General features: G+C 35.5%; 2 protein-coding genes across 4 annotated transcripts; one reads left to right on the forward strand and one right to left on the reverse strand.

Moving 5' to 3' along the window:
* Positions 1-3,359: 3,359 nt before the first annotated feature.
* On the forward strand, positions 3,360-9,974 carry LOC129880723 (cyclic nucleotide-gated ion channel 1-like). Its single transcript, XM_055954900.1, has 9 exons — positions 3,360-3,581; positions 4,249-4,292; positions 5,257-5,836; positions 5,916-6,128; positions 6,611-6,906; positions 7,090-7,201; positions 7,704-7,940; positions 9,017-9,414; positions 9,595-9,974. Exons 2-9 carry the CDS (start codon positions 4,261-4,263, stop codon positions 9,899-9,901), a joined length of 2,175 nt encoding a protein of 724 aa, XP_055810875.1. The 5' UTR covers positions 3,360-3,581; positions 4,249-4,260; the 3' UTR covers positions 9,902-9,974.
* A 122-nt stretch (positions 9,975-10,096) lies between these two features.
* LOC129880725 (beclin-1-like protein) lies at positions 10,097-21,514 on the reverse strand. Of its 3 annotated transcripts, XR_008765483.1 has the most exons (11): positions 21,259-21,514; positions 20,117-20,652; positions 19,637-19,761; positions 19,131-19,179; positions 18,666-18,824; positions 17,965-18,050; positions 14,245-14,316; positions 13,748-13,897; positions 12,800-13,082; positions 12,439-12,483; positions 10,097-10,833 (listed from the first exon to the last, which is right to left on the reverse strand). XR_008765483.1 is itself a non-coding variant. In XM_055954902.1 (10 exons), exons 1-9 carry the CDS (start codon positions 21,419-21,421, stop codon positions 12,848-12,850), a joined length of 1,575 nt encoding a protein of 524 aa, XP_055810877.1. In that variant the 5' UTR covers positions 21,422-21,514; the 3' UTR covers positions 10,097-10,833; positions 12,800-12,847. The 3 variants fall into 3 exon arrangements, 2 of the variants coding, with proteins under 2 accessions (XP_055810877.1, XP_055810876.1); XM_055954902.1 differs by lacking the exon at positions 12,439-12,483; XM_055954901.1 differs by lacking the exons at positions 10,097-10,833; positions 12,439-12,483 and having other exon boundaries at positions 12,668-13,082.
* Positions 21,515-23,433: the final 1,919 nt, after the last annotated feature.

Consider the following 23,433-nt stretch of genomic DNA (forward strand, 5'->3'; position numbering starts at 1 on the left):
AAAGTAAATATTATAATTAAAACATGGCTTATTACACAAATTTTATTTATTTACATGGATTAGAAACATACAAACATATTGTCTCTAGATTATTTTCTGTCCTCTTCAAGGATGTTTGATATAGCTGAACCAGACGTTTTGATGACCGGCAAGTCCGCGACCAGTGCCCCATACATCCACATTTATGACATATACTTTATGAATTTTTCTTTGGTAAAGCTTCTGGCTTTTCACTCTTTTTTTGTACTGCTGATCATTTCTCGGTGTCAGCCGAGCATCATGATTATAATTTCTTTTTCGACCATGACCACGACCACGACTAGGGCCATGACCTCTTTCTCGTTGGTTATAATTTGTCTGATTCACTTCAGGAAGTGACAAAGAATCAACGAACCGACTATCATGATTTTTCATTAACAGTTCGTTGTGGCGTTCAACAATAAGAAGGTGAGAAAGTAATTCAAAATATTTTTTAAACCCTTTTTCTTGATATTGTTGCTGCAGGAGCATATTCATGGGTGAAAATGTAAAGTATATTTTTTCAAGTTTATCTTGCTTAATGATTTCTTCTTCGCATAAATTTAACTAAGCTATAATTCTAAACAAGTCAGAATTATATTCAGTTATATTTTTAAAATCCATTAATCTCAGATTTAGCCAATCATGACGTGTCTGTGGAAGGATGATCAACTTCAGGTGGTCATATCTTTCTTTTAGATTCTTCCACAATTTAAGGGGATCCTTTAATGTAAGGTACTGTAATTTTAATCTCTCGCCAAGATGGTGGCGGAGAAATATCATGGCTTTGGCACGGTCTTGACTAGATGCCGTATTGTCATTTTTTATGGTGTCTGCCGATTCATCGATTCTAGATGTAATTCGACATCTAGTGCCTATGATGAGTAGCCTTTTCCAAATATGTCAAGAGCAACAAATTCAAGTTTAGAAATATTAGACATTTTAAGAAAATAAAATTCTTACCCCTTTTGTTATCTTCTTAAAAATATAGCTCAAAGTGATGGAGGCTCATGCTAATAATGTGTTATAAAATAAACTAATTTAGCAAATTACTAAGAAAAAGAGATAGTAAGAGAATTGAGAGAATTCTGTATATTTTTTCTTCTGCGCGTAAGGCTATTTATAGCCTGAATTATTAAGGGATAAGAGAGTGCAAATTTTCTCCTAAAGTGGGTCTCATAACATGGACATCCACTACTACTTTTCATAAATGACCTATTAATTTACAAAATATATAGATTGTATATACTTTATTATATTTATATTGACTTGTAAACTAGATGGCCAATCTGTTCATATTCATAACTTTAATTTCCCTAATTAAAACTTGTGTCTTTTTCTTTCTATTTCAAGAGTCAAAAGTCCTCCATAATTTATATAGCCCATAGAAATATAACATTGATAGTAGCTGACAAAATACTGAAGTACTATATATATTTATAATAAATTTCATAAAGAAATGATCCCATCATATTTGAATTGAATATTCAAATCACCCCTTTTTCCACACGAGAAAAAGTGAATATTATATAGAATAACATTATTAAATTATAAAATTTGTTAACAATATGCCTTAGTCCTTAGGATGACAATGGAGCAGGAAGAGGTGGGGCGAATTTAAGACTATGCAGGGTAGAGCAAGTTAGTCTCTAAGCGGGTATGGAGCGGGTCGGGTCAAAACCTTAGGTTTTTAAAATATAATTATGTGGGTGCGTGTGAGGCGCGGGCGAATCTCCTCCCTTGTGTTTTACTGCTTCTTCTTTGATTAAAATCTCAAACAACATACAAGTTCTGTATCATTTTATAATTTCACTTGTTATTTTATATCTCATTTGCCTAAAAATTAGGAAAAGATTTCAAGTTATTTACTTGAATGTCGTCCCAATTACAAGTAACTACTGATGATGATATTTTAACTGTTTTACAAACTTAATTAACAGTAGTATTTACGATCCCTCCATTTCAAAATAAGTGAATTGTTGGGTGTTTCTTCATAGTTCAAAATAAGTGAATTGTTCAAAGTTCAAGAGAGTTATTGAAAATTTCGTTCATTTTTATCCTTCATTTACATTTTTTAGGTGGTAATTTCAAGAAAGGTAATTATTCATATTTATGATTTTACTTTGAATTATCTACTTTCAAAAATAATTTGAGAATAACTAAAAGAGCAAAAGTGAAAAATGGTGTTCAATTTATGTCCTTAACTTTTTATCATAATGGGTATGTATTGCGTCAACAAATCATTTATTTTCAAATGGAGGGGATAGTATTTTTATCTCCAATGATTTTTTTATGATTACTTACTAGCTAATAGCCAAATAAAATAATTTTAAATCAACTATTGAATTATTCTAAATATAACAATATTGATAATTTATAAAACTTTGAAATATTTGTATCTGTAATAATAAAAAGTAAGGAAAAAAAACTTCAATAGGACAGAGGGAGGCGGATTTATGCAGCGCGAATTGAGAATAAAAAAAATATTATGCGAAACAGATGGGACGGATTGAGAATTTTGTAGTTTGATTAAACTTACTCCGCACTGTGGCTTAGACGACTCTTTTGAAAAGAAAGCAAGATTACATGTAATAATGGGAAAAGTTGGTACGTAGTTTTCATGGCATGTACATGGGACCCAATCATACATGCACGGAAATTTCATAGGGCTTGTTTGGAACTTATTGTGTAATTACTAGTATGAAATAATTACTAGTGTAGTAATTACATAACCAAGTATTTATACAATATAATTATTATATATTTATTTGCCATAAGAATATTACCGTGCAATTTTCAATGTCATATTTGATTGTACATGTGTAATTACATAATTTGATATTTTTTTTACTTCAAAGGAACATGTAAATAAGTGTTATTGTGTGATAAATATACGTATATATAAGAAAAATTAAAAATGAATAAAGAAATATCAATTTGAAAAGTCACCCGAGAATTAAAGTGTGTAATTACACCCATTCAATTATGCTCTGTAATTTTTAACTGATCAAGTAATTATTACTTAACCAGACAAATAAATCAAACTATATAAATAACTCAATTATACCCAAATCTAATTACAGGGTAATGTTCCAAACAATCTCTTATTAAAAGGGAAAAAAAGAAATAATTCTTTTTTTTTGTTTCTATGGGTTTTGGTATCCATATTGGAACTCGATTAAATTCGAATTCGTATTGACAAGTCTCATAGTGAGGCTTTGGTGGGGAAGAGGAAAATGCTCCTTAATAAAGACGATTTTGACATTCCATATCTAATAGGGTCCGAACATGAAACCTTTAATTAAAGGACCAAGAAATAATTGATAGATATGTTCATTGACTTGTGATTTTTCTCCCACCAAAGTCTTTGCAGTTTCTGAAAAAAAGACCAAGTCTTCCTTCCTACTAATCCAATGAGATGACTGCCTCTTTTTATCAATCTCCATGAACTTTCTTAAACAGAAAATATTGAACACACCTATAATATATACTTGTCCTAAACTTCACTTCATTATTATTGAATGGACCTGTAAGTTAGTTACAAATTATGTTCATTTGACAATGTAAGTTTCTCTCTGCTTAAGATAATTTCTCAAGATTGAAACTTTTTTGTATTATGTAGTTTTGGTTTTAGTTCCTTTTATATTAGTTCTTGATGTTACGTATTTGTTTTGATTTTTTTAACATATTTGTTCAGTTGTCATAAGTGGTATCTCGGATTAAAGTGTTTTGCGCTTCTATAAATCGAGGATTCTTCCTTCTCATATCATAACATGGAGAACTAGAACTATTCTTTTGATATTTTTCGTATTCTGGTCCTTTTTTGCTAGTGAATTATTCATATGTAGGTCAATTGCTCAAACCATGTGAATTTATAATATCTCTGTATTGCCTTGTTTATCGTCCTTCCATATTTGCTCCGACTAATAGCTGGTTATTTCGATCTCAACACTTGAAACTTCTATATGTTCTGATTTTAAAAGTTCATGTTGCATGAAACACTAAATTTTCTTGCTTTTGTTTTTATATTGATTTTCTAATATTTGGACAGTAACTACAACTACTACTACGCCTCAGTCCAGAACAAATTGGGGTATTTGAACTATAATTACAACTTCAACTTCAAATTTTGCACTAATTGACTTTCACATTTGAATTTTTTTTCCCTTATCCCTTGCATTTGTTTTTGTAGTTACTATTGTTGACCATTCTGTATTTCTTTTTGAACAGAGAAGCTGAAATATGATGAATTCCAGGCAGGAGAAATATGTAAGGTTAGTTCAATCAAACTCCTATACCAAGAAATGTCCAATTATTTTTATTTTTTTAATTTTATTTTGGCATGTTGAACAGTTGCCAGAGCTAAAAATTCCATTATCAGAAGCTTGCATAAACATCATGATACGATATGATTCGAGCTACATGCAAGAGGAATTAATTCGAAAAAATAAATTAATCAACGAAACTAACAAGATAGGACCTCAATTGGAATTGAAGAACAAAAAGAATCTTAGACCCAGTAGGCGGAGACTGTATTTTCACCAAGGGTTCATCATCTAATATTTATACTTTCACAAAAAATCAACCATGTATCAACATGGCGCAATTTCAGATTACAGAGGACATGACTTTAGATAAAGAGGGTGTAGAGGTCACGTATTAGGATTAGGGTAGAAGGTTAGTAGGTAATGGAGTGTTGTCTTGTTTTTCGAGCTTGTTGGTGTATGTCGTTATACAAGCCGTATTCTTGTAGTTCTAGCTTTTGATATATATCATCATCTGTTTATTGGGTTTCGGCTACTGCACCATTTTGTTGTTGTTCATATTCCGTTCTTGTAGGCTTTGCACTGCTTCTCTTATCAGTTGTTATGTTTTCTTAACTGTTTTCTTCTTCTTTATACCTGGAATTGCTGCACTTGAACTAAGGGTCTTTCGGAAACAACCTCTCTACCTCCACAAGGTAGTGGTAAGGCCTGCGTATACTCTACCCTCACTATACTCCACTTGTAGAATTTCACTGGGTATGTTGTTATTGTATAAACAGTGTGATTTTCTTCCAAAGGGATTCAGATGAACCTACTCCCCCCTCTCTAGCTCCACCCCTGCTTAGATCCTAACCGGGCATTTTTGGTAACAGCTGGTACATGAACCTCCTAATTTTTAGATCTAAATGAAAATGTTTCCCATGGCTTTTCCCAAGTTTGCATTAATCCTTTTGCTGCTTTTAAATTTTCTTAGGTTTCAGGACTGGAAGTCAGAACAATCATCCTTCAGCATTGACCATCAAAATTCTCCGGATAATAGGCCATTTTATTTCAGAAAACCATCATTTAACTCGTTGATGAGCAGTGCCAAAAGAAGGCTCGAGAGGGGTTCTGAAAGAATTTGTAGCTGGAGAAAATCAATTCGCGTGCATCCTCTAACTGATAAGCCAATAAAAGATCAATATGTAGCATCAAAGAAGACAGTTCTTGATCCTCAGGGGCGATTTCTTCAGCTATGGAACAAAGTATTTGTATTGGTTTGTGTAATTGCGGTGTCACTTGATCCATTGTTCTTCTACATTCCTGTCATTGATAACAAAAATAAGTGCCTCGATTTGGACAAGACGTTAAAGATCACTGCTTGCGTTCTGCGTTCTATCAGTGATGTTTTCTATATCTTTCACATTATCTTGCAATTTCGTACTGGCTTCATTGCTCCTCCTTCACGAATTTTTGGAAGGGGTGAGCTGGTTGAAGATTCCTATGCTATAGCCAAGCGATATTTGTTATCTTATTTCATCGTTGACGTTGTAGCTGTCCTTCCACTCCCACAGGTTCGTGTCCTCAAAAGCTTGTGTTTTTTCTAGCATTTTCTGAACGTAAGAGAACAAGTTTAACCTCATTTTTGTGCAGATTGTAATATTGCTTATCACTCCCAACGCGAATGGCCCCATTGCTTTGGCGACGAAAGAAATGTTGAAGATTGTCATTTTTGCTCAATATGTTCCAAGAATTTTTAGAATTTATCCATTGTACAAAGAAGTAACAAGGACTTCAGGCTTATTTACTGAAAGCGCATGGGGTGGAGCTGTTTTCAACCTTTCCCTCTACATGCTAGCCAGTAATGTAAGTTTCCTTTCAACTAATAGATGATCAACATTACATAAAAGACAGAGATAATGATCAAAAACACACTAGAACTATTACTTTTTTTGCAAGCTTCACACCTCAACTATCAACTGTTCTCTTTTCTACCTATCAACTGTTCTCTTCTCTACCTGAACTAACACCACTTGCTCCATTTTCCTATCTGAACTATCACCATATATGTATTAAGACACATCTAGTTGAGTAGATGGTGATAGTCCAGGTAGTAAAAGGGAACTACTGATAGTTGGGGTGTGAAACTCGTGAAAAAATGATAGTTCAAATGTGTTTTTGACTATTAACGCTAAAAGATAATTACAAGTAACTGTCCATAATAAATGGAAGTAGTAACATGATAATGCAGCTATCAAATTACATTAATAATGTAAAGTTTCTTTATACCGTCAGTGTATATAAGTTAAGTCCACTCTAATAGGTGCAAATTAAATGAGTGATCTCAGGTAATTGGAGCCTTTTGGTATTTGTTCTCAGTAGAACGCCAAGATACATGCTGGCGCAGTGCGTGTGACAAGATCCCCACCTGTTCGTTAGACTACTTATCTTGTGACAGAAATGGGAATGGAAATGCTTTCTTACTGAATTCTTCTTGCCCTCTCCTCCAACAAGAAGATATAAAAGATCCAAATGTCTTTGATTTTGGAATCGCTCTTGATGCTCTTCAGTTTCGGGTTGTGGAAAAAAGGAAATTCTGGACCAAACTCTTCTATTGCTTTTGGTGGGGGCTGAGAAATTTAAGGTCTGTTCACTTTTTCTTATTCCCAAACTTATCAAATTCAATGTAGTTCTACAAGTTGCTAAACAATTTAATCAATTTTTAAGGAATGTATGACCAAAATCAACTTGTTGAGTAACTTCCATAATTCTATATCTGTATCTTTGGACTGTGTTAAGAACTAAAATTTCGTCTTACATGTTTCAGTTCTCTTGGCCAAAACCTTAAGACAAGCACTTTCGTCGGAGAGATTCTCTTTGCGGTCTTCATCTCAATTATCGGGCTTATCTTGTTTTCCTTGCTTATTGGCAATATGCAGGTTAGCACAGTACTACCCTTTATCATACAATAGCATGGAATTGAGTTCCAAAAGATTAAAAAGAAAAACAATTATTGTTATGCATTATCATTTTTCAACAAAGAAACAGTCTCTCTACCTCTCATAAGGTAGGGGTAAAGTTCGCATACACTCCACCCTCTCCGGACTCCACTTGTGGGATCACACTGGGTATGTTGTTGTTGTTGTATTTCAACAAAGGTTGATGCTCAAATGTTTCCTATTTTCCAAACTAGATAAAACTAGGACCTCTCAAAATGAACATTTTGGCATTTTTAGAATTGGACTTGACTTAGACAGTACACTATAAGTGCAGTTTTAACATCTTATTTACCGGATTACTAATTCCATTTGTTTTAGTAATTACCTGCAATTACCTTTCAAGTGACTTGATAGTGTAAAAACAATTTCACGCCATCAGTGTGATAAAGTTGAACTCTTCAGAATGAAGTTTGAGTAATTTCGTGTTGGTTGTTGGAAACAGAAATATTTGCAATCTATCACGGTTAGAGTAGAAGAGATGAGAGTGAGAAGGCGGGATGCAGAACAGTGGATGTCTCATCGCATGCTTCCTGACAATCTGAAAGAGCGAATTAGAAGACATGAACAATACAAATGGCAAGAAAACAGGGGAGTTGAGGAAGATTTACTGCTTCATAATCTTCCTAGAGACTTGAGGAGAGATTTAAAGCGCCATCTCTGTTGGTCTTTGCTGAGAAAAGTAAGTACTTATTATCACATTTATAATTATCCCTGTCCAACTTCAGCATGTGTTGTTGTAGTACTGTTTTGTTATTATATGTTGTTTCTTGTGCCTCTGTTACTTGTTTTTTTGGACTATTTTTTCTTAAGCAAAGGATCTGTCAGAAACAATCTCTCTACCTCTGAGGTAGGGGTAAGGTCTACGTACACTCTACCTTCCCTACACCTCATTGTGTGGGACTACACTGAGTATGTTGTTATGTTGAAATGGTGTTTCATAGTGAACATTTTTTACTGGTAAAGAAATGTGAACCTTTAGCCTTAATTGTGAACCGGCAAACAAGATCAATTATTTCCTCTTCTTTGAAATCATTTTCTGTATGTGCAATCAAAGAATGTTTTGCTTCCTCCATTTCATTTGTATGATGATGTTTGACTAAACATGGAGTTTATGAAAGAAAAAACAAATTTTTGGCACATTCGAAAAGTACCCTTAGAACTTTTTGTCCTAAATATGTCATCACATTTCTATGACTATGGGCATGTCATTAATGTAAAATGGGAAGTTAGAGTTTCGAAATATAGAAACGCGTCATTCTTTTCTGGAACAGACTAAAAAGAAGTGTCGTAGACTAAAACACATTATCAAACCACATTAAGTATCGATCAATCAATCAACTATACGTGAAGCCCAAACTAGTTGGGAACTGCAATATATACATAAAAAAGAGAGGTTGCTCTTTGTTTTCCTCCTTAAAGGTAAAGGTCAGGTGTTATACTACTTCCTTGGTTAAGTATCCCATCCCATAAAATTGGAACAAATCTCTTGTGCTTAAGACATGAGAATGGAAGGCGGTCTTACTACTTGTTATTCTTGCATTTCTTTCAAACTATTTTTTGAAAAATAATTTTTTTGAGCTGAGGATCTATCGGAAACAACCTCTCTACCCTCACAAAGGTAGGGGTAAGGTCTGTGTACACCCCACCTTCCCTAGACCCCACTTGTGAGACTTTAATTAGTATGTTGTTACACTTTAATCATTTATGATGATCCCTCCAAACAAGCACTAAATTTGCATTGGTTCGGTAGTGCAGGTTCCTATATTTGAGAAAATGGATGACCAATTACTGGACGCATTGTGTGATAGACTGAAACCAGCACTCTTCACAGAAAAAAGCTTCATAATCCGAGAAGGTGATCCAGTAGAAGAAATGCTCTTTCTAATGAGAGGTACACTGTTAACTATGACCACAAATGGTGGAAGGACTGGTTTTTTCAACTCTGCTCATCTCATGGCTGGTGCCTTCTGTGGAGATGAGCTTTTGACATGGGCTTTAGACCCCCATCCTTCCTCCAGTAGTCTTCCTATTTCGACTAGAACAGTGGAGGCTGTAACTGATATAGAAGCTTTTGCCCTCACTGCTGATGACCTCAAGTTTGTCGCCGCGCAGTTTAGACGTCTAAATAGCAAGCAGATTCAGCATACTTTCAAGTAAGTTCTTAGTCCTTGTTCCATTTCATAACAAGCTTCAACTTGCTTCAGATAGCAATTTAACTTTATATTTGATGCAATATGCATAAAGTTGAGTGACCATCCGTGAAATTAACCCTGCATAACTAGTGTATGAGTTTTGGAGGAAGCCATTAACACTTGTGTACTTATCTATTTCAGGTTCTGCTCACAACAGTGGAGGACATGGGCTGCATGCTTTATACAAGTAGCATGGCGTCGACACTGCAGGAATAAGCTCGAGAAATCTTTACGAGAGGAAGAAGATAGACTGCAGGCTGCATTAGCTAAAGAGAGCACAAATGCACCAAGTCTTGGAGCTACCATTTATGCATCAAGGTTTGCTGCTAATGCGCTGCGCGCCTTGCGAAGTAAGCGCACAACTGCTGCAAAATTACCTCCCACATTACCTCTGCTGCTTCATAAACCAGCTGAACCAGATTTTAGTGAGGAAAATGATATCATCTAGAAATGTTAGAAGATGTTCATATTGTTGGAGTCACATTTCCTTTATATTTTATAAAACAACTTCTTGGGTAGTACATATGTTACATCTTGATTCATTATGATTCTTGTAGAAAGAAACAGGTAATCTAAATCCAAGGCCTTGAAGCTTGATGTTCATGAAATAATGCATTTGAAAAATATATGAATATTCCAGGTAAAATTTTAAGGCCATACATGGATTTCAAAACTTGTTAAACAAGTTGTCACATTAAGGAAGCCTAAAATGAAACAAATTACATTTTATTTAGGTATGACCAGGAAAAGAGGATAAACATAAACGGTAAAAACTGACTCACACTGGGTGTATACATAGTATAATGTGTTTGCATAACAGTTGAGCAAAGTAGTGTAATTGCTACAAGCAGCGCGATATCTGACCATGGAGTACTAAAATAAGTCCAGTAGCACTCTGCAATCGACGTTTTCCATCTGCTGCTAACATGACATTGCATTTCCTTTATAACATCAACAAGAGTACCACCATGAGAGACCACATCATAAGTCATAACGTCTTGGAACACTTTAGCTGCTTCTTCATCTGTTTCCATGTGGTTACATATTACTCCTACCTCTCGTAGTTCTTTGACATCCTCTGTACATACTACAAGTGACTTCATGAAGTTCACATAAGACGTAGCCTCATATCGAGTTTCTTTGTTTGGATTCGTCTCATAAGCAATCATGTTCGCGTAAGTTACCTTGGTATACATGCTGATATGTTCCTTTGGTAGATGAAGTTTTCCGAATAAAACATAGGATTTGAATTTGATTGCCTGAAGAGCATTTGTGTTGCTTAATCTGAAGAAAATGCCCTTTTGTTTGAGGTCTCTAACTGATCTAAAGGGATAGATGTGAGTACTCTTTGATTCTGAATTGCCACACTCTATTGCAGTTCTGAAAATTTCAGATCATAACATGTTAAAGTAGAAAAAATGGAAATACTGATTATCCAGGAAAGTTAAATTTGGATGGGTTATTAATCCATTCATTTATTATATTAGTCCATTATAACTCATCAAAATTTGTGATGATATTTAGCCTAAATCTTGTCAATTTTTTAAAAATATTTTATTTTATTTGATATGTTATATATAGCCATAATAAAGAAAAAATATAATTTTGTAAAGTGCTAAAAATATAAAAGAACAAATAAAGTAATTTAGAGTTGAACAGATTAGGCATTTTAGCCCATGTCAACCCAACTCATTTAGCTCAAGTAATTTTTAGGCAGATTATGAACTCAGTCCATTTTGGCCCGCCCAAATTCAACTCGACTCATTCATTTGCCACCTATATCATAAGTGACGAAAGCAGTCCATGAAATCATAACCCGCCCAATCTGTTCAAGTTTGGACTGATTATAATTGACCCGCCCTTTTTTTAAATCAGCACAATTCATTTCATACCATCAAAGTATTTTTTAGTGAGATGAATGAGTGAGTTGAGAGGAAATGGGGATTATTTTTGTTTTTGTTTGGGTTATACGGGTGGGTTATTATGGGTAGATGGGTTAATATGGGTGGGCAATTGTATTTTGGGTTTAATTAATTGGTCAAATTGGGTCCTTATGTAGGATTGCGACACGTGTCCCTAATTGGTCTTCCGTTAGAGTGAAGGGCATATATGCTCTTGTTTTTGGACGGCAGGGACACCAATGTCCCAAAAGTATACGGAGGACATCTATGTACCATTTTCGGTAGTTCGGGGATAAATTCGTCCTTTTTCCCCAAATAATATGTGTCAAATTTTTTATCGAATATGTTATAAATATTGAATTTAAAATTTAATTATTATTACTTAAAGTCATTAACAAAAATTAAGAATTCATAAAATTAAAATTCTAATTAGGTTGGATTGAGATCGGCTCAGTTGATCCCTGTTTAAGCTTGGGCTCATTGAGCCGACTTGATTTTAGCTCAGTTGGCTCGCTTTGATCATGTAATAATCACTTAAAACTAAAATTCATCCATCATTCTTAATTAACTTGGTAAATATCAATTTAATTATTATTTATTACAATTATTTATACTTTTGTACTTCTAACATTGCACAACTATTTAAAATGTTTTATGCTGAGTATGAGCATATCATTTGGATAAAAAGGGACCTCAGAACCTTTGAGCATACAAACAGAGCCTGGACAGTCTTGTTAAAGAGATTGCTTATGTTTGTAACGTTAGAGCCCTTAGTCGAATTAGTTAGTATGAGGGTTATCCTATTTGATAGCTGGTTGTGTTGACTAAGCTATGATGCTTGTAATGTTCACTATGGAATTAATAAAATTATTAGTTACCAAAAAAAAAGTAACTTCTTGTTTTATTTTTAATTTTTGCCTGAATATTCTATTGTATTCTAATTTAGACTAATATTATATATAATTCAATCAAGTTAAATGTAATGATCAATTTAAACAAGTAATGCTTATATTATTCAAACCAATTTATCATAAATTTAATTTTCTAATTCCTCCATTGATAAACTCCCTAACCAGTTTATTACCTGGCTTAGGACCAACTTGCAGCATAGAGGCTAGGAGGCCTATTCCTGTCCAGTTGTCCCACCAGAAAAGAGAAAAACAATTGTTAATTTTCCATAATATGAGGTTTTACTATCTCTCTAAAAGTCATTAGCTCCTTCCAATTTTAAGATTGTCCATAGCTTCATCTTTTGGACACTGAGTTTACTCTAATGCAGTATTTAAGACTTGGAGGGAATGAAACAAGAAGCAAGATCAAATGTGACCTATATTGGTATATATACAGCTTCAAACTGTTTTAAGGAGCCAAGAAAAGAAATATACGATGCTACATTACAAGTGATCACTTTGCAACAATATAATTTGACTTTCTTGTCTACTTACAGCATGATTAGTGCGAGAGGAGAAGTTGGTATTTGTGATTCAAGAACTTCAAGATTGAAACTTGGTATTAGTTGGTTGTTTGCTGTACAGTGATCCGGCTGCAGCTGGAACTTCAGCTTGTGAGGAGACCGTTGTGGAGAGTGGCTGGAAATTTGTGTTACCAACAAACCAGTAGAGCACCCACTTCAAATTGCAGAGTGTGTACTTGAGAGCTTTGGTCCAATTTTCTTGTTTATTAAAGCTCTGGGTTATGGAGTAACTTTCAACTTTGTCATTTTCAATCCTGCAAGAAAGCCCGAGACAGTTAGGCAACAGTTATAGTACCAATACATCAAATGAGAACTTTATTGGAGAATGCCATATCTATATCTATAGTCGAGTCAAGTATTCCATGCCCAATTGTGGCCTCCAGTAAGTACATCCTAATAAATGCCATATAAAAAGCTCAACATCTGTCCTTCAAAGCGGCAGTTCGAAAATCAAGACAAATTAGTGGAGTACAAAATAATAGCAGTGTCTTAAAAGCACTTCCCAAATGAGCCTAACTGCATAAGGTTGCGGCTCTAAGACCAAAAAGCATCAAGTTTAGCACCCTTCCATGTTGGTATTTGTCCAACTCTCACTTATTAAGTCCCACTGGTTCCATGCAGTTGTCTAAGACATATTATAGACTCTTACATCAATGATTACGCCAAGTCACACAAACCTCTCTATTACCAACCCAAAAATGAAAAAAGGAAATAAGATGGACATATGCAAGCAACCAACCTTAAAATGAAACAAAATCTACCAAGCTCTTCTTTGCAGAAACTCTGACAACCAATTACCCAATAGTAATGTATGTGACAGAGAAAATATAAATCCGAGATTCACTACAGAACATTCTGCTAAAACACTGAAGCTTCTAAGTATTGGGGAATTATGCTTCTTGAATATGCAGAGACTTACTTGTAAGGAAGCTTAAAACATTTCTCAGGACGAATATTGTTTTCCCTATCTTTTGAATTTGCAAACTCGGAGAACTCCTTTAGGCAGGTCAAGAACAATGTCATTGCTTTGTCATACCGTGTGCTCCAGAAGAGATTTACTGGGCCAAATCTTCAAAAGAGTAAGATGGGATCATATTAGCTAATTCTAAAAGGTGAGATATTGCAATTGGAAAACCACAAACAATGCCTGTTACTGTGAAGGTATTTAAGATAACTGGAAACGAAAATGCAACATAACCGGCCTCCAGGAAGTGATTTCGCAGTTCATACATCTCATTTACTATTATCAATAGAAAGCTCATTGTATTACAAATGAAATCATGTTAACAGGAAACAGACTACCCATCCTACATTTACTGACTATGATATTATTGCATCATTCACCCACCTGAAAGTAACTTATTTGTATCAAATTGACAGAATGGTAACTAATATTTTTGGATAGAATAAACTTACAGTTCATAAGTAGTATTATTGGTGTCAATGATCCGAGGATAACTTCCCATAGGAAGAATTTTTATCCGATATCTGGAAAGGGAAAATCAAGGATATACAATGGATAGAAAACAGCAAGAACATTACACTTTATGGTCAAAATGCGCAATATTTTAGTGTCTACCTTTTGACCGACTGATTTATACTCCAGAAATTTTAAAATATCAAAATTATTCCACCCACATCTACGCGTTGCAACCAGAGATTCTTCAACATCCATAAGGACCCTTGTCATCCATGTGATTAAGTTGATTTTATATAGACTATTTGAAGGTTTCACTTGGATGAGGAGGAGAAGAGTAGGCTTAAAGATATCTATAAGAAGGCGAAGACGGAAGTGAAGTCGGCGGTCACCAGTGCTAAGACGGCAGCTTTTGAACGCTTATATGTCGAGTTAGGAGAAAAAGGTGGGGATAAGAGATTGTATAGGCTCGCCAAAGTGAGAGAGAAAGAAAAGCCCACGACCTGGATCTAGTAAAGTGCATCAAGGACGAGGAAGGTGAAGTGTTGGTGGATGACGCCTCTATCAAGCAAAGATGGCAGGCTTACTTCCACAGTCTCTTAAATGAAAAAGGAGATAGAGACATTGTACGGGGCGATTTGGCATACTCTCATAGTCTTCGAGACTTTGGGTACTGCAAGTGTTTTAGAGTTGAGGAGGTTAGACGTGCTATTAGCAGGATGAGGAGGGGGAGAGCGACCGGGCCCGATGAGATTCCAGTGGACTTTTGGAAAAACACTGACAAGGCAAGTGTGGAGTGGTTGACTAAGTTGTTTAATGTTATTTTGAAGACTGCTAAGATGCCCGATGAATGAAGGTGGAGTACTATGGTTCCATAGTACAAGAACAAGGGTGATATCCAAAACTGTAATAATTATAGGGGGATCAAATTGTTAAGCCACACTATGAAGATTTGGGAGAGAGTGGTAGAGACGAGGGTGGGGAGAGGAGTGTAAATCTCATAGAATCAGTTCGGATTCATGTCGGGGCGGTCGACTACTAAAGCAATTCATCTTATGCGGAGACTAGTGTAGAAATTTAGAGAAAGAAAAGGAATCTTCATATGGTATTCATTGATCTTGAAAAGGCTTATGACAAAGTTCCGAGAGATGTTCTTTGGAGGTGCCGGGAGGCTAAAGGTATCCCGATGGTGTATATTAGAGCGATAAAGGACATGTATAATGGAGCCAAGACTCAAGTTAGGACGGTGGGAGGTGAATCAGAGCATTTTCCTTTTTGCCTTGGTGATGGATGAGCTTGCACAATCTATTCAGGAGGAGGTTCCATCGTGTATGCTATTTGCGGACGACATAGTTTTGATTGATGAGACTCGGGACAAAGTTAATGATAGGTTAGAGGTTTGGAGACAAACTCTGGAGTCCAAAGGGTTCAGATTGAGCAGGATCAAAACTGAATACTTGGAGTGCAAATTTAGTGGTGCGATGGATGAAAAGGGCATAGAAGTGAGGCTTGCCACTCAGCCTATCCCCAAGACAGAAAGCTTTAAATACCTTGGATCCATCATCCAGAGCAGTGGGGATATCGACGAGGATGTCACGCATCGCATTGGGGTAGCGTGGATGAAATGGAGGCTTGCCTCTGGAGTCCTATGTGACACCTAAACTTAAAGGTAAGTTCTACAGAATGGTGATTAGACCGACGTTATACGGAGTGGAGTGTTGGCTGGTAAAGAACTCTCATATCCAAAAGATGCATGTTGCGCGATGAGAATGCTGAGATAGATGTGTAGACACACTAGGAGTGATAAGATTAGGAATGATGTCATTCGGGAGAAGGTGGGAGTGTCCTCTGTGACAGACAAAATGAGAGAAGCGAGATTGAGATGGTTTGGGCATTTGCATGTGCATGTGCAGAGGAGGGGTGTCGACGCCCCAGTTAGGAGGTGCGAGTAGTTGGATTTGGGGGTTATGTGAAGGGGTAGGGGTAGACCGAAAAAGTATTGAGGAGAGGTGATTAGATAAGATATGACTCTACTCCGTATCACCGAGGACATGACCTTAAATAGAAAAGAGTGGGGGTCGCGAATTAGGGTAGAAGACTAGTAAGGGTAGAATAGTGTCTTGCCATATGTCAATTTAAGGTTGTCGTAGGTCTAGGCGTGCTATTATAGTTGCGGTGTTTTGATTACCACATTACATTTTTATCGTTATTGTCCTTGTCTTGTAAAATTTGCATCGCTTTTCCTTTTTTTGTGCCATTATGCTCTATATATTTTTTTTCTTACTTGGGAATGTGTTTTTTGAGTCGAGGGTCTTTCGGAAACAACCTTTCTATCTCTATGAGGTAGTGGTAAGGTCTGCGTACACCCTACCCTCCCCACACCCCACTTGTGGGATTCCATTGGGTATGTTGTTGTTGTTGTTGTTGAAGTTTTACTTGCAAAAAAAATTCCAAGTCCCAAGAGATGTTCAAGACCTTAGTTGATTAATGATTTTGCAAGAAAAGAAAAAAATTGAACTGTAAGAATGGAGCCAAACATGTAAAATCTTTGAAGTATGAACACACACCACACAAGATGAGGACTAGTGTGAAAATAGAGTTACGAAAAACGACCCTGGTGAAATACCGGTGAGAATGAAGGCTAGAATAAGAAAAGTTAGATTGGATTATAAAATACACAGGTCATTCATAGAATTCAACAAGAGGACCATACACTAATTTGAGCGGTAAGGTCAAAGATCCAACAAGAACTTTATGCACCTCGGATCAAACCTAATCTACATGTGTTCCAATAGGACATTTGAAGTTAGGGATATTTAAGGTAGTAAATTTTAACCTGAATAAGGACAATTGGGTTATAGAGAGTGCACTGATTCGTGAAAGTTAGTTCGAACAAGATTAATTCACCTTGAGCTGAAGTAACTAATAGCCTACCAGAAAGGGACATTCTAGGTTAGGAGTACTTGAAATAGCCAATTATCTTGAAGGACAATTATGTAAATGAACTTATTTTACTCATGTCTTCCTATTGTTTGACAAGTTTGTGCTAAATTTGAATCCTAATAGTCAAACTCATTGAAAGTTCTCTCAAAATCTTGCTCTTGTTAGTCTAAGTGTGATTTCATAGTAAATTCCGTTTTTACATTTGAATCAACCAATGGAATCTCGACATTCGACATTTCAAATGACAAGATCAAACTAACTTCTTTGTCAGTTTATCCTAGTCTTAGAGGGATCAAAAACCCGTTTTACCTCTATATATTTGAACCTTAATTCACTTGTGTCATATTGACCACATCGTTATTTTGCTGGGATCCTCCAAAAAGGGCACCACACCCATGTCAGATTCTCCAAAAATGCGTAAATTTTGGAGGATCCAACACGCAACCCACGACATCTTTAAGATCCGGGCAACATAGTATCAACGTTCACCTTCCAGTAGCAAATTGTCTATGCCACTGAGCTCAAACCTTAAACATGTGCAAGTTAAGATTGATAATTCTTAAGTACCAATAGTTATTTCTTTATAACATTGGTATCTGAGACAGTTTGCACACATAAGCTCCAATAATTCTTAGGCTGGGCATTGCATCCTAAATTCCTAATAGACAAACTAGGCAATATAAGATTGTTCTTGCTTCGATCAATCAAGGAATTCACCGATAGGATGATACTTTACTCAAAAACAAGAAAATAGATGTATGTTTCAATAAGGATACTGAAACTTTGGACGGAAATGTTGAGCCATTGTATGGAGAAGAAGGCATGCTTGACCCCAGGCTGCATTTATCTCGTCCCACTCAACCTAAGCAAGTATCACAAAAATATTGTACATTATAGATAACAAAAGAATTTAAAAAGGAAAGTAATTTTATGATGAGAAAAAAAATGACAAAACAAGAAATTTCAACACACAGTATCATAGTGTAGCACAAAATATCAGTTCATAAATGCAAACAGAAAAAAATGGAAAATAAATAGCTACTACCATACCAAAACTTCATCCAAGATGAATAAATGAAACATAGCAGTTCATACACCTACATGGAGTTCAACTAATTAAATTCTGTAGTACTTGCTATTTCTCCTTTTCCTTTCATCAGATTCTGTATTGAACAGGAGATAGAATTGAAAATGTAACATACTTCACAATGGCCTAAACAGAGGTGGTACTCCCTCATCCAATTTCCACAACCTATTTCTGTTTTCAACTACAAAATGTACTTGACTCCTTCTCCAAAAATTACCCCAACAAAAATAATCATCAATTATATTTTTAACATTAATCTGATATATTGAGGAAGTACTTGAAGAGAAAATACGATTTCAGTATAGAATATCAGATACTGCAGCAAAGCATGATGCTGAACTTGTCTACTAGAAACCAGACAATTATATCCAAATAATTAAAGTAACATACCGGAATTTTAGGAAGTCTTCCAAGACGAAAGTTGTTAATCGTTCCAAATTCACCGTCATACCAGATTGGAAATGCATCATTGAGCACATTGGTCCGCTTTAGCAGCTCTAAATGAGCTTGTGAAACTTCTGTCTTAGCTAAAATTGCATCTCTCTCTTCCTGCAGTAAAAAGATCATTTTTAAAAAAGGGATTGCTTCATCCAACACCAGCATCACCACCCTGGAAAACGGGAGATACTTCTCTTCTACCCCAAAATTTGAGTCAGATTTCCCAAATCATCTGAATTGAGTTACATTTTTGTTCTCAATATATCTGTGGCTCTTTAGAGAGGAGGGATAGTATGTGAAATATGAAGCAAAAGAACAGTCAAACTACCATTTAAAGAGATATAGCCAAAGCTTATGCCCACAGGAAAATTAAATATGACACAAACAGACGCATGGTGAGAAGAAGAAGCAAGAAACCTGATGAGATATCAATTGAAACTGAAAGTTATTGAATTCGTGCCAGTACCTGTTAAATAGAAGGCATGCTAACAATTAGCAATTAGTGATGGGTAATCTCAAACAGAAAATTTAAAGAATAGATAACTATAATTGAACTCTGGGTCCAGGCAACCAAATCGGGATATAGTAACAGGAACTCTTTTAATTGCAGGTTTCGCTACCAAGCTTACATTTTTGAACGGTCTCCCTAAGGACTCTTTTCAAATAATCCGAACCTCGATACTACATTCATGAAAAAGGATTCCCCTAAGCTAAGGGCTCCTGACATTCATCTCAAAGTATCAGTCCAATGAGGCTTTGACATACAAATCTCTAGATAGACAGAAGAATCCTAGAATAAACAGAGAAGAAAATTCTTATATGCATAGGCCTAGAAAGAGAGAAGAACTCCTAAACTATATTTATGACGGCTAGTTACTGCACCAACAAATGAAAAAATGCAATCCAGGTCATTTGAGAATTACCGCTCCTCCAACTCCTTGAAACGGCTAGACTTCATCTCGAGTTCCTTCAGTTCGGCAGTGACTACAGCACATTGCTTCTCTGTTTCTTCTATTGCTGTTTCAAGTTTTTGCTCTTCTTCTTCTATCTTTAACAGAATCAAATACATTCAAGTCAGTAAATGCTTTTCAATACAAAAGATTAAACGTGCAGCAGACATAATTGCAAAAAAGGTACGTGCTAAGCCTCAGCTTTCTTATCCACTACTGCGTTTCCATTTCATTCTAATATATTATCTTTGTAATATGCTCAGATTCAGACCAATTATCAATAGAATGCTCTAGGATCGAGGAGTTCAGGGTGCTTAAATATTTTTGCAGGTCTAAGTTTTCCTTAGGTACTTTTGTGCTGGATCGGGTCACATAGCATATTAATCTATTTGTCCTCTTATATATAAAGGGAAAAATACAGGGACCTTTATGTGACTCAAAATTGTTAACCACCTTCAATTTCTCCTTCAGAAAATCAGCCTCGCTAAGAACATTTCTTGCTTCTCCCTCCAATTGCTGAAGGCAAGCTTCATAGGCTTGTATGTCCCTGTTAACATCTTCAACCTCCTTATCAAGTTTATCAGACAGCACCCTCATGCATTCAAGACACAGGGGTTGCTCGATCTGGGTCTGTGTTGTGGCAATATCAAATGCACGCTTTAGGACAGTGATGGTGGAGTGAAACCCAGAATTGTTTGTCTGCATGGGAGCATTTGGAGGTCCACCATCTGGTGATGGAAGATTCGTACCAGCTCCATCAGATGTAGGCTCACACTTATACACTGAAGCAGCTGGTGGAGGCAAAACCACAAATGATTCTTCCATGGCCCTCCCAAAATGGCTTGCATCTGGCTGTGCAGACCCTCCTCGTCCTCGAGGCGGAATCCCTGCTCCCTGATTTCTTTGCTTTGGCAACATAACATATGAATGTTCCATTCGGCTCGACCCTATAACACTACCAGCTCCATGTATTGAAGAGGCCTGCATCCCTGCACAAACATTCCAAATCAACAAATAGCAGATGTATTATCCAGTCTCCTAGCCATGAAACTTATAGTAGAAAAGAAGCCCTTGTACAATTCCACAGGACATAGAAAAGAAAACAAAAAAGCAAAATAAGGATCTATGGAAACAAGAAATCTAGGGATTTCATATTACAACAACAACGTACCCATTGCCATCTCACAAGTGGGGTCTGGAAGGGTGAGATGTACACAGACCTTTTGAGCTACAGAGATTGTTTCCGGGAAGTTATTTGTAGTATGGAAAATTAACATTTTTGAACTGACAATTAAAACCTTATCTAGCATACAATTACTTCACGAAGAAATTTTAGTAAAGGTAAAAGCTTTTAGTGCATATGAAAATTAAGCAAAAAATAAATAAAAATCCAGTTGGTACCTCCAATACACATCAATTCGCATAATTTTTTGCAGCAATTTCAGCTATGTAAACATTTAATAGTCGTTAGCTAACAAAAAAAAAACTATTCATCACAATTTCCTAAACATAGGGCATTAACATAGTCGACTACAATTAATTTGGGTCCGATTAATGAATACATAAAGCTAGAGAGAAAGAAGAAGAGGGCTAACCGGAGCGAGTAGAAGAATCCGGGAAGAACTTGTCGGCATAATTATCGACGCCGGCGATGCATAGGGGATTGTGGCAGTTCTGACAGATGTACCGGGGAAGATTCGGGTCAACGGGTAAAGTCCGACCCTTATCCGGCGTAGCGCTGCTGCTATTTTTCACCATGGAGATCGACGAATTTCTATATCCAGTATTGAAATTGAGTATATGAATTTGATGGAAAATTTGGAAAAGGAAGAAGTTGAGTGCGTTGGGCAGTTGGCCCAAAGAAAAAGCCGAACTGGCATGCTGGGATGGGGCTGGTCCAGGCCCAGCCTGTCCCTATCCGGTCCGTGGTTTGCCAAAAAACTATCTAATTACACAAGTATTCATATCATAAATACTAATCAACTATATAGTTTGAAATAATTATATATTTTTTAGCTAATTAATTAATTTTATGTCAAATTTTAAGTCAGACATACCACTTTTTTAAATTTCAAGTCAGATATATGTATCTTTGATATGATATATAGATATATAGGGAAAAAGGTGAGCGGAAAAGTCAATATGTATCCTTTGATATTACACATGTATCTTTGATACCAAATACATTCTGAACGAATAGATAGGGAGAGAGATAATGTAACTCACATACATGTGAATCACGATTAAATATAATGTATCTGAAATAAATTATACCTAATTAATTTATATATATTCGAGATATATGTATCTAAGTGTGTCAAATATCTGTATCTAGCAAAATAAATGTGGTACAAAAATTAATTTCAAAAACTAAAGTAAAGGCACGTAATTAGGTTTTAAAGTAATGAGATTTATGTTGCTTGCTTCAAAAAAACCATTGAGAACGGCTAGTGGACCCTCCAAACGTCTACTTTCACTTTGAAACACCCCAAAACACCCTCTCCCAAATAAACTTTTATTGAACTCCAAATTTTATTAAAATAGACTTTGGTCCTATTTCTACACTATAAATATTCCTTTATCCCTTATTATTTTCTCACAAATTCATGCATCTTTTTTTTCTCAGGAAAAGGCTCAACTATGCCATCAAACTTTGATAAAAAGACTCAATATATTATTCGTTAAAAGTTTGGCTCATCTATGTCATTTCTAGTTGCAAAAAGGTTCATCCATGTCATTACTTGTTAACTGAAAATAGTTTCGATTTAGCAAAATTATTTTTTACACTTAGTCAATTATAATTAGGCCACTTCATTAATTAAATTATTTTTAAAAAGGAAAAAAACTTAAATATGTCATTGAACTCTGAGAAAAGGCTCATATATGTCATCCGTTAAAAGTTTGGCTCATCTATGCCATTTCATCAAACTAATAATGGCATGAATAAGTCTTTCCTCAAACGGATATAAAAATACAAAGTGAATACCATATTCATAGCAATATATTGTGTGTATAATTTGTATGCAATTAGTATATAAATAAAATTTCAATGCGTAACTTTTTCCTTTCTATTAACAAACTCATTATATTATCTTATAATCGGTTTCAAATATTGATACGTCAGTGCATCATTTACAACCCAACTTGGATAAGCTGAATCCCAAGATATTCTATGTAGAAGGGAAATAGAGAATTTTGCTAGATTATGAGTTAGTACCTTCCATGATCGGGGAATATATAAAATATTGATTTCTCCAAAAGAACACACCAATCTCCATATATCCTCGCAGGTGGTTGCTATTTCATAGCATATTGTTGTCTTCTTTTGTAACATTTGCACCACATTCTTTGCATCTAATAAGATATGAATACGTGATCAACCATTCTGTAAAGCTCGTTCCAAAGCCTTATGAATTGCTAACGCTTCAGCAGTTCTAGCCTTCCCTACAAATTGAATAGGAATGCCAAGAACATGAAGTAAGTGTCCATAGCTATCCAAGTCGTCATTCCAATACTTACCTTTTTCTTCTCCAATTATAAACTTGCATCCGTAAAAACAACAACACTATCTTGTGTCATAATAATATTTTCATCATGAATAGTGTTTGGTATACAAGTTAAGGTTGATATAGTCTGTACAACATCGTCATATTCATGTAAATCAAATATAGCCTTATTAACTATGGCATTAGGTTCATACATATCACCATTAACGCTTAACAAATTTCTAGCTTCCCACATTTGCCACATAAGAGAAACACTTAACCTCA

This window comes from Solanum dulcamara, chromosome 2 (genome assembly GCF_947179165.1).
Source record: "Solanum dulcamara chromosome 2, daSolDulc1.2, whole genome shotgun sequence".
Lineage (NCBI taxonomy): Eukaryota > Viridiplantae > Streptophyta > Magnoliopsida > Solanales > Solanaceae > Solanum > Solanum dulcamara.

Excerpts from the sequence above, each read along its gene's own strand:
- LOC129880723 (XM_055954900.1), top strand. The coding sequence starts at position 4,261 with ATGATGAATTCCAGGCAGGAGAAATATGTAAG. Across the intron at positions 6,907-7,089 it reads TGGGGGCTGAGAAATTTAAG|TTCTCTTGGCCAAAACCTTA; the intron begins GTCTGTTCACTT and ends TACATGTTTCAG. Across the intron at positions 9,415-9,594 it reads CAGATTCAGCATACTTTCAA|GTTCTGCTCACAACAGTGGA; the intron begins GTAAGTTCTTAG and ends TATCTATTTCAG.
- LOC129880725 (XM_055954902.1), bottom strand. The coding sequence starts at position 21,421 with ATGGTGAAAAATAGCAGCAGCGCTACGCCGGATAAGGGTCGGACTTTA. Across the intron at positions 19,180-19,636 it reads TTCAAGGAGTTGGAGGAGCG|GTACTGGCACGAATTCAATA; the intron begins GTAATTCTCAAA and ends TCTATTTAACAG. Across the intron at positions 13,898-14,244 it reads AATAATACTACTTATGAACT|ATTTGGCCCAGTAAATCTCT; the intron begins GTAAGTTTATTC and ends ACTCTTTTGAAG.